At 42.1% G+C, this 12067-nt stretch overlaps 1 protein-coding gene across 2 annotated transcripts in view; it reads right to left on the reverse strand.

Moving 5' to 3' along the window:
* Nucleotides 1-12067, reverse strand: part of WDR27 (WD repeat domain 27) — a 159126-nt gene that overhangs the window by 140781 nt on the left and 6278 nt on the right. For both annotated transcript variants that reach the window (XM_078447592.2, XM_078447593.2), the window contains exons 2-3: nt 7595-7790; nt 1654-1795 (exon numbers count right to left, since the gene is read on the reverse strand). In XM_078447592.2, coding sequence (XP_078303718.2) covers nt 1654-1795; nt 7595-7783 — 331 coding nt within the window. In that variant the 5' untranslated portion in view covers nt 7784-7790. The remainder of the gene's footprint in view (nt 1-1653; nt 1796-7594; nt 7791-12067) is intronic.

The raw sequence follows: 12067 nt of genomic DNA on the forward strand, positions 1-12067 counted from the left end.
TGTGTGCATGTGCTCTATGTGTGTACTATATGCACATGTGTCTATCTACATATGTGTATGCATGTCTATGTACTGTGTGTATGCATGTGCGTGCACATACGCATATGTGCTCACGTATGCATGTAGTGTGTAGCATGCACTGCGTGCATCAATGTATATGCACTACATATTTGTGTATGTCTGCATATACTGTGTGTGCATGTATACGTATGTTATAAGTGTATGTATGTGCACTATACGTATACATGCATGCCTGTATGCACATCCCTGCATGCATGTACTATTGTATCTACACATATGCATGCATTATGTACTATGTGTGTGCATGCATATGTATGTGTGGACTATCTGTGTAGGTGTATGTGTGTAGGTTTACATGTGCGTTGCCATATATGTATGTACATGTGTGGGTACTACATAAATATCGAATACGTGCACTATGTGTGGGTGTGTATATATGTGCTATATGTGCGTACAAATACTACGTGTGTATATGTGCAGGTGTGTATGTACTATTTGCACGTGCATGTATGTTACATGTGCATGTGTGTATGCTATACGTGTATGTGCTTTGTGTACGATGTGTATCGTGCATGTGCATGCCACGTTTATATACGTGTGCGTGCTCTATGTGGGTGTGCCATGCGTATGTACATTCATGCATGCGCTGTGCTTGCGTGCACTATGTATGTTCGTGTACTGCATATGTATGAGCACGTGTATATACTATTTATGTGTATGTGTGTGTGGCTACGTCTGTACCACGTGCGTGTGTATCACAGAAGTACGTGTGTGTGTGCTGTGGTGATACACTGATATTGCGCTCACGCTACAAGTTAAATGAAGTGAGGTCTTCCATTCTATTACCTGCGTTTTATACACACGGACATATACTGCTATCATGTACACGGTCGCCTCAGGTCCCCTGACGCCCGTTTGGAGTAGTCCTACGGATTCTCAGTGTCACTAATCACATAACGTTCACACTCCTTACCGTGGTCCTCACCTAACTTCTCAACTTCATTTGCTCAAGCTCGAATGTCCCCATGCTCCCACCCCGTGGGCTCCCTCTCAGCTCTTCAGACAGGTCAGGTTCCGCACACAGAGGGCGGGCCCGCGCGCACACGGCCGGCTCTGCCGGCAACGCCGCTCCCACGTGGCACGGGGCCACAGTCCGGCACCGGCCCTCGCTTGCGTCCAGCTCCTCCTCATCCCCCAGCTCAAAAGTCACCTCCCCAGAGATGACACCACGTGGACGTGTCCTGCCCACGTCCTCTGTCGACACCTTGCCTTTCTCTGCTGCACTCCCCACAACCGACAACCAGTTACTTGCCCTCCCCTCACGGTCTCTGTAAGGAAAGAACACTTCAGTTGCCTACCTGTTTTCAGAGGTCCAAAAAAATCACAGATATCAAAATAAGGAAATACGTAAGATTAAAACTAATGAGCCTATCATATCAGATCCACACACGGCAAAAGTCAGCACATGTGAATGCCTGGTAAGCTTCCCACACAGAACATCCAGCTTGGACACCCAGTTTCAAGGTTAAAGGAGTCAAAAATGCTCCCAAGCCCCCGTATGTTACCAAGTCTATTTAAGGGTGAGTCATTCCCTTTTATACTCTTTTAAATGTATTTTAAGGGTTCATTTACCTAGAAGCACTTTCTGTCTGCACTCATCCAGACTCCACAACATAACATAATCCTGTGATGCGGAACAGATGAGAAGTGGACTCACTGTATTTCCAAATGTCACAGCAGTGATCGGCTGACGGTGTCCTCTTAGGATTAGAGGCTAACAAAGTTAACAAGAAGAGAAATATCATCAACTATAGAGAACCCTTAAAGAATAAAGGAACATAATGGCATAACCTCAAACCTAAGAAACCAAATGGCTTGAATTTTTCAAATATATTTCTTTCATACATTCACTCATTAAAATTCCTGTCAATGCACTATTAAATTACTGTCAGGTGAACCATCTTACCATTACTCAACATCGTGGATCACACACACTAGTAAAATGATACAGGTCACCTCACTCTTCCACTTCCTCATCAGTCATGAATTAAGCAAATGTGTGTCGCGTCCCTGCAGTGTGCCACAGAGGTCCTGCTGTGCTGGACGCTGAGGAAATGAGAAGGATCCGCAAGAGGAGGGGAGCGTTCCGGTCGCTGGGAGACGAGGCACATTTACGAGGCTGCTGGTACAAGCGAGAAAGGCGATGGGGCCACAGAAAGCCTGGGCAAGTGCAACACCGTGACGAGCGTGTTCACAGCTCTGAGCAAGCATGAGGAAACCGGAAGCCGGCAGAAACGTGCAAGCAGGGGAATCTGTGACCAGACTTGTAACACTGCTGCAAGGATGGAAGAGGGACGATACTGGGGACACAGTGAGACCAGACACTCCAAAGACAGCACAGTAAAGGCCTGAACTAGGGTGACAGGGATGGAGACGGGGGCAGACAATGAACCAAAGACTCTGTGACCAACGGGCATCGCGAGATAGAAAAGGGACAAGAGCAAAGGTAATCAGTGTTCGGGCTGAATTCCTAGGGGAATGGGGGCATAAGGAAGATGGCATGGAATCAGGAAAGATCAGAGGTTGTCTGGGCTGTGCTAAGGGAGCTCCTTTCGAGCTGACAGCCAGCACACAGTAGGTGCTTTGACGTGAGGGCCATCACGCAAACAGGAGGACCTGCTCATGGCAGGCCAGTTCGTCTGTACCAACCTCCTGATGAGAACGACAAGAAAAACTGGCAAAATTTGCAAAAAAACATCTGGATGAGCGAGATAAGGCACCAGAGAGCAATGAAAGCAACAAAGAATTAAGACCAGAGAAGAAGGAAACTGAGAGAAGGGATCCAGCACAGGAGGCCATTCACCCGTGAAGACTTCTACCAAAACGCAGCCTTCTGACGATTCCGGTAGAGGCCATTGAAAGCTGAGATACTCACGGGACTAGAAGCACAAACGTGGCGTAATTAAATGCATCATTTTCAGGTACAAGCAGAATTATCTTACTGGGAGAAGGGCAAAGAATTCCACTGCCTGCAAAGTACCTCTGAGAACAGAGTTAACAGCCTTAAGGTGAGGACTCCATGCATTTTTTTCCTTAAAACACCACATTTTAAAACACTGCTTTAAAAAAAGAATACAGCCCACTGCAGTGGGAGGGAAGGGCATGTTGCCAAACGCCCAGGGCTAGAGTAGTGACCCAAAGGACCAGGTCCAAGGAGGAGAGGTGAACGGGCCATAGAAGAGTGCTCACAAGCCCACCTCCAAGTTCTCATAATCCCTGACTGGCTTAGAGCGACTGGAAATTGCCAGTGCCCTCCTCACCCAGCCAGCCATCAGAAGCAAACATAAATTATCTCTGCAAGAAGTTAAGGTCATCCAGAGCCGCAAACCAGCTGTGCATTTTTTTTAATACAGACTGTCTAGCAGTCGATCAAAAAGAATCAGGTACTCAAGGAGTCAAGATCATTCAGTCAAAAACCAAGAGAAATACATACCCATGGAAAACACCTACTGACAAATCCTCCAGATGGCCTTGAAACAAAACCAGAACCAATCCAGATTGCAGAATTACTAGATAAGGACATCAAAACAGTCCTAATTCTATTCCATATGTTCAAAAGGTTAAATAGAGATATAAACAATCAGTAGTTAATAACCTTCCAAAACAGAAAGCACCAGACCACGATGGATCCACTGGTGAATTCTACCCAATATTTAAGGAAGAAATTTTACTAATTCTCCAAAATCTCTTTCAGGAGACTGAAGAAAGAAAACAGAAAACACTATTTTCAGAGGAAACAAAGTAAATACTTCCTTACTCATTCTATCAGGCCAGCATTACCCTAATTCCAAAACCAGACAAAGACATCACAAGAAAAGAAAATTAAAAGTCAATATATTTCATGAACATAGATCCAAAACTCAACAAACATTCAAAATATTAGCAAATCAAACCAAATAATGTATAAAAAATTATATACCATGACCAAGTGAGATTTGGAAATTTATTCCAAATATGCAAGGCTGGTTCAACATTTGAAAATAATTAATCCATCACATCAACAGGCTAAAGAAAAAAAATCACACGAAAATATCAAAAATGTAGAAAAAGCATTTGACAAAATCCAACAGCAATTCAGCATAAAAACTATCAGTATAGTAGGAATAGACGGGAACTTCCTCAACTTGGTACAGAGTATCCACAACATAACAAAAGCTAATGTATTAAATGGTGAGAAACTATAAGCTTCCCCACCAAGATTAGAAACAAGACAAGTAGGTCCCCTTCACCACTCCTTTTCAACATTATACTGGGGGTCTTAGCTAATGCAATAACAATAGAAAAGGAAGTTTAAAGGTATAGCAACCGAGAAAAAAGAAATAAAACTTTGTTCATGGATGATATGCTCACCTATGTAGAAAATCCAAAGAATTGGCAAAAAAAAAATAAAATAAAATAAAAATAAAAAAAATCTGAAACTAAGAATTATAGCAAGCTTGTAGGATACAAAGTTAATACACAAAATTCCACTGGTTTCCTATATACCAGCAATAAACAAGTAAAATTTGAAATTAAAAACACAATACCATTTACATTAGCACCCAAACAAACGAAATGCGGAGGGACAAATCTAGCAAAACTGTGTAAGTTCTCTATGAGAAAAAATAAAACTCTGTTGAAAGAAACCAAAAAAGTAAATGAATGGAGAGATATTCCATGTTCATGGATAGAAAGACTCAATATTATCAACATGTCAGTTCTTCCCAACTTGATCTACAGATTTAATGCAACCCAATCAAAATCAACAAACTGATTTTCAAGTTTACATAGAGGCAAAGAACCAGGATAGTCTCATGATAATGAAGAAGAACAACAGAATTGGAGGACTGACACTATCTGACTGTGAGACTTACTATGAAGCTACTCTAATCAAGAGCAGTGGTATTGGCACAAGAAAGGAAAAATAGATCAATGGCAGAGAAGAGAGAGCCAGAAATACAGTCAACTGAATTCTGACTAAGGAACAAAGGCAATACAATAGAGAAAACTGCAAACTCCTAAGAAATAACACAGGAGAAAATCTAGATGACTTAAATTTGGTGATGACTTTTCAGATAAGCCACCAAAGGCATGATCCATGAAAGAAAGAACTGACAGGCTGGACTTCATTAAAATTAAAAATTTCTGCTCCATCAAAGACAACACCCAGAGAATAAGAAGACAGATATTAAATGGTGGACAGACATCATTATATATCTGCCCAAATCTATAGAATGTACAACACCAAGACTGACCCCTAAGGTAAATGGTGGACTCTGGGTGATGATGATGTGTCAATGTAGGTTCATCAGTTGCAACAAATGCATGACTCTGGTGCAGGGTGCTGATAGTGGGGGAGGTTGTGTTTGGTGGGGTTGACACAGGGGGTATATAGGAAATCTCTGTACCATCCCCTCAATTTTGCTGTCAATCTAAAACTGCTTTTGAAAAAACAATAAAGTCCTTAAAAAAAAAAAAAAAAAAAAAAAGGTAAAAAGTAGCCCCTAAAAAGAAAAAGTGTAGCCAAATTTTCAGAACAAGAAATATTACCAGGGATAAAGAAATGTCACTTCATAACATTAAGAGTGTCAATTCACCAAGAGACTATAAAGATACTAAACATACATGTGCTTAATGACAGAGCTCCAAAATACACGGAGCAAAACTGACGGAAGGAAAACAGACAAGCTACGTCTAGCCACAGACTCCAATACGCCTCTCTTAATAAGTGACAGAACCAGAGGTCATGAGTAGAAGATGCAAAGAACACGATCAAGCAATGTGACCTGACATTTACAAACAGAGATGGGCAAATATTCACAGCATTTTATCTGTAATACTCAAAACTGACAATATCCTAAACGCCCACCACCAGGAGAATGAATAATAAATTATAGTACATTCACACAAGGGAAATGTTCTCAATACTGAAAACGGATTAACCACTGATACATGCAACGAAGCAGGTAACTTCCAAAATAGTCATTCTAAGTGAAAGATGCCAGACACAAAGAGTATGCACTGTCTGATTCCACTGGCATAAAACTCTACAAAACGCAAACTAATGTGAAGTTTTTATTTAGAATACATAAAGAACTCCTTCAGGTCAATAGGAAAATGACAGATAATCCACCAGAAAAATAGCATGAAACTGAACACATGTCACAAGAGAGAAAGTCCATATGGCCAATACTTTAATCATCAAAGAATTGCAAATTACAAATAAGTACCCTGACCCTCACCAAAAGGCCTAAAAGTAAAAAGACCAAGTACAGGCGAGGATGTGAATCCACTAGAACTCTTACACACCCTTTGACGGAGTGCAGGCTGGTACAACACTCTGGGAATCTCGGCATTATCTACTAAACTAAATGTACACATTCAATGCGCCTCGGCAACTGTACACACGAGTGTACCAAAAAACATATACAAACATGCTTGTAGCAGTTGAAACATGGAAACAAAAAAGATCTCCACCAATAAGGGAAAGGATTAAGTGTGGTCTATCCATGCAGTGGAATACTACGCAGTGATGAAAACGAGGATGGGTCCCACGAACCTAACAGTGAATCAAGGAGTCCGGCATGATGCACGACCCCACTCACACAGAGTTCCAACAGGAGCAAAACCAGCATGTGGCACCAGGAGTTGAGGGAGGAGAGAAGGGAGCACAGGCTGAGAGGAGCCTGGATGGTAGCTACCCAGTGGTGTTCACCTTGTTACAATCGCAACGATGGCACGCAATATCCGGGACACGTTTCTCTGAGTCTTTCACACCTCACTGAAAAAGTGAGAAATATCAAGCTGGACATCAGAACGTAGGCCCAATTCATCAGCATAAGTTGTGTTGAAGAAACACAGAAAAACCTCTCATAACTCAACAGGAAAAAATCAAACTATAGATTTCTCTTCAATGATGATGAACGACTTCTACTCGTAGTAAAGTGAGTGCCAGTAAGGTGGCAAGTTAGAGGGGCTTCTCAGGCAGACACAGCACTGAGGCATGTGCGGTAATCATCGGCCTCCAAGCCCAGAAGCCCAAAATGAAGATAAGGATTATCCCAATACCAAAAATGCTGATAGAATTTACTTTTGCATTTTGTACAACGAAACTTGCTTTTAAGAGCACTGAGATAATTACACTAGTCATGGAGTAATCTTTGAATGAAAACTCATGTCTTTAAAGCTGTCAGTTTGATGTGAAATATTCTGCAATAAACGTAACAAACTTCCTTAAATATGCTATATCTAAAATCCAGAAAAATTCACCTTATCTTGATTAAGATGAACCTTTTCTTGCTTATATTCTTATTAAAGAAAAAATTTCTTTAATAAAGTGATTCTAGGCAGTGTATTTTCTAAAACTCAAAAATGAACACAGCAGTTTTGTTTTGTTGACATTCTCCTCCCCTGGCTGGTGGCTGAGTCCGCGGAAGGTAGCATCACCCAAACAGCATCAGAGGGACGGACAGGTGACCGCGAGGCTCTTCAAGTCCCTGGACTCATCAAACAACACACAAAACTTTTTAGGTACCTGGTAAGAAGGGTCCTTGGTGCTCCACACGCAAAGTTCGTTCCCATCTAAAGGGAAAGCGCAGAACCACAGGCCACAAGCAAGCTGAACATGGGACACGGGCTCCTTAGATTCGACCAGGCACCTTTCTGTGACCGTGTCACCGACGCAGCCGTCACCAGTGGAGAAAAACCCCTGTGGCTCTTCCATCCTCAATCTGAAAACGCAGGGACGCAGAAGACAACAGAGGGGTTGATGCGTTACACAGACGACAGTCTGTCTACTCACCATGATGAGTGTGATCACACACACAGCATGCCACACGCGCTTACTCACCTCCCACACCACACCCCCAGGAAAAAGAAGGGATTACTCAAAGTCCCGAAGGTTCTGTACACACAACAGCTCACTCCTCCCCGGGGCTTCCAGATTAAACAGACCTTGATGCAAGTCCCCCTCTTCCTACTCGACAGACCTCGCTCAGCCTTGCGGAATCTGCTTCCACCGCCGGAGATGGACAGAACCACACCTCACAGAGGCCGTCTGGGACAGCGTGGTCTGCAACACGTGGGCCCAGCGCTAGCACTGAGGAGGATTCAGAAAGTTACCACTGAGACTGATTACTGTTACCGATAACTGAGATACTAAATCGTTTTCCAAATTTTCCAAGCAAATTGGTGGTGAAGTGTAATATGAATCTATATCTCCTACTGCCCACCTTGGATCTATTCAACCGTTTCACAACCCTGACCAGGTCACCCCTGCAGAGGCAGAATGCAGGGCTGGGGTCAGGCCCCTGGGCGGCAATCCTCCTGCTGTGTGATGCTGGCTCAGACGCACGGGTGTTTCCAGGACCTGACTAGAAACCCTTATTCTACCATGTATAAGGCCAAGATACCAGGCTGGGGGGAAGTATAAGTGACAAAGTTCTCAAAGTACAGTCAGAGGACTCACACTCCATGATCTCCCATATAACGAACGTTCTTTCTTATAACAAATAAGAGGTGATTTTTAAAGGCTTGAAAATTGTGCAGTATTTGGAAAAAATAAAAACATTTTGAATATATTAATGCACGTTCTTCCCCAATTCATAAACTTTATTTATTATTCTTGCAATTGCCAAGACACAGCAGGCAGTTTCATATAAAAAAATAGCAAAATGTTTCAAAGTTACCACAATTTGCTTTTTGGGTTTTATCATTTTGAAGCACCCAGTCCCTAGCACAGTGGCCGGCATATAGTTGGTCAGGAAAGAAAGTGTCCCAAGTGGATGAAGTCAAATTACCATGTAGCTCCTTCCACTGCTTCCCCAAAGCATAAAGAAATCTTAAGAAACAGATGAAAGAATATATTAAACATTACAAATGTTTCAAAATCTTAAGAATTCACCCACTGACTGGATAAAGAAGATGTGGGAGACAGACACACACACACACACACAGGACTATTACTCAGCCATTAAAAAAAGAATGAGATCTTGCCACGTGCAATGACACGGGTAGACCCAGAGAGCACAATACTAAGTAAGATAAGTCAGCGTGGGAAAGACAAATACCGTATGATCTCACTCATCTGCGGAATTTGAGAAACAAAACAAAGGAAAAAACAGACCGAAAAAACAGACTCCTAAATACGGAGAACAAACCACTGGTCACCAGAGGGGAGGTGGGTGGGCGACGTGTGACAGGCAGAGGATCAAGAGCACACTTGGGACGAGCACTGAGAAAAGTACAGAAGTGCCGAATCACTCTATTGCACACCCGAAACTAATCTGGCAACGTATGTCAGTTACACTTGAATAAAAAACACTTTTAAGAGAAAGAAGCACTACTTCGAGTAAAATATTTACATTTTCATGAGAATTAAAGACATAAAATTTTTAAAAAAACAAAAAAGAGGGGCCCCTGGGGGGCTCAGTCGGTTGTGCGTCCGACTTCGGCTCAGGTCAGGATCTCGCGGTCTGTGGGTTCGAGCCCCACGTCAGGCTCTGTGCTGACAGCTCGGAGCCTGAGGCCTGCTTGGGATTCTGTGTGTCTCTCTCCCTCTCTCTCTGCCCCTAACCCACTCACATTCTGTCTCTGTCTCTCTCAAAAATAAATACACATGAAAAAAAAATTTTTTTTTAACAGAAAAGAATCTACCCATTCTACCAAAGAGTCTACCAAATAAGGCTGTGATTAAATCCCATCTTATTTCTTCAACATAAACTTTTATAAACCAAGAACGGTCTTGATCTCTTCCGTAATCCCTATAACATTCAGCACCATTAGAGCAAATCATAGCCATCTGTACACCAATGTACAGTTTAAAAATCATTTTTCTACATATTAACATGCAGATTTGGGTATATCAATAAATACGTGATATCATTTGATACTTACAATAGAGATTTAAAGTTGTTAAATGTTTTTTCCCATCTTACAGGTGAAAAAATCAGAGGGTTAGTAAGGGTTAGATGAAACTCACTAGTGGCATTGCCACAGTGGGAACTCACATTTCTGACTCCTCATTGGTGGCACCTCTGCCATGGCACACACAGAGCAGGGGCCACAGGTGACTTCACAGCTCCACTGACCTAAGAAAGCAGCAGCGGCAATCTGTGCAGGGAGCAGCGTGGGTTCACGGTCAAACAGATTTGCTCGGGAGATGCCGGCTCAGTCACTCACTGCTGCTCTAAATGGCTTGGCGTCTGTAACAACGCCCACTCCACCTGCTGGTGACCGGGCTTGGAGTAGCCCCCGGACAGCCTCTCAGAAGGGCTCGGCCACCCCGGAACCCACTCATTCTATCTGTGCTGCCTTGAGAGTCACTAGAGGATGCGTGTGCTCCTGCTGGCCTTTCCTTGGACAGAGCTGCAGTCCCCTTGGCCTTGGGCTGCCGGCCATCCTAACTTTCCACCCCACAGGCTGCTGGAAATCCCTGCTGAGGCAGGAACCCCTGGACGGAACTGGAGCTTAACTGGAATAAAGGATGAAAGAATGTTACCTTCAGCTACATGAAACAAATCATTTTATTTGTTCAGGGACAACTACATAACCATTTGGGAAATAATAACAAAAACAATTAAATTTCAGACAGATTGCCCATTATAAAATACTATCGAAAATTCAAAAACAAAAAACTAGTGATAAATCTGTAAAAATAAAAGGAAAGAATTAACATCCTTAATATTTGAGAGCTATTATACAGAAATAAAACCGCAATAGAAAAAGAATACAAACTACAGAGGAGCAATAAAAGGCATCATATGAAAACCTTACAGCAAACATTATACTCAGCGGGGGAAAACTGACAGCTGTTCCCCTAAGGTCAGGAATAAGATAAGGATGCCCACTCTCATCACTGTTATTCAACATAGTACTAGAAGTTGTGGCCACAGCAGCGGACAAGAAAAAGAAATAAAAGGCATCCAAACTGGTAAGGAAGAAGTAGAACGCTCACTATTTGCAGAGGACACGATACTATATACAGAAAACCCTAAAGTCTCCCCCAAGAAACTAGTAGGACAGATAAATGAATTCATTAAAGTCACAGGACACAAAACTAATGTATAAGATCTGTTGCATTCCTCTACATGAAAGCAGGAGAAAGAGAAATTAAGAAAACAATTCCACTTATAATTGCACCAAAAACAATTAGGATATCTAGGAATAAACTTAACTGAAGAGGTGAAAGACCTGTCCTCTGAAAACTATAAATAAAACACTGAAGAAAGATATTCAAGATGACACAAAGAAATGGAAAGACATTCCATGCTCACGGACTGAAAGAGCAAACATTGTTAAAATGTCCATACTGGGGCACCTGGGTGGCTCAGTCGGTTGAGCGTCCGACTTCGGCTCAGGTCATGATCTTGCGGTCTGTGAGTTCAAGCCCCGCATCAGGCTTGTGCTGACGGCTCAGAGCCTGGAGCCTGTCTCAGATTCTGTGTCTCCCTCTCTCTCTGACCCTCCCCCGTTCATGCTGTCTCTCCCTGTCTCAAAAATAAATAAATGTTAAAAAAAAATTAAAAATAAAATAAAATAAATAAAATAAAATAAAATGTCTATACTACCCAAGTAATCTATACATTTATGCAATCCCTATCAAAATATCAAACAGCATTTTTCACAGAACTAGAACAAACAATCCTAAAATTTGTATGTAAACACAAAAGACTCCAAATAGCCAAAACAATCTTGAGAAAGAAAAACAAAACTGGAGGCATCACCATTCTGGACTTCCAAGTTACATCACAAAGCCGTAGTAATCAGGACAGTATGGTACTGGCACAAAAACAGATACATAGATCAACAGAACAGAATAGAAAACCCAGAAATGGACGCAAAACTATATGGTCAACTCATCTTTGATAGAGCAGGAAAGACTATCCAATGGAAAAAGGACAACCTCTTTAACAAATGGTATCGGGAAAACTGGACAGCCATGTGAAAAATAATGAAACTGGACCACCTTCTTACACTATACACAAATATAAACTGAAAGTGGATTAAA

The sequence above is a fragment of the Panthera onca genome, chromosome B2, assembly GCF_046562875.1.
Source record: "Panthera onca isolate mPanOnc1 chromosome B2, mPanOnc1 haplotype 2, whole genome shotgun sequence".
NCBI lineage: Eukaryota > Metazoa > Chordata > Mammalia > Carnivora > Felidae > Panthera > Panthera onca.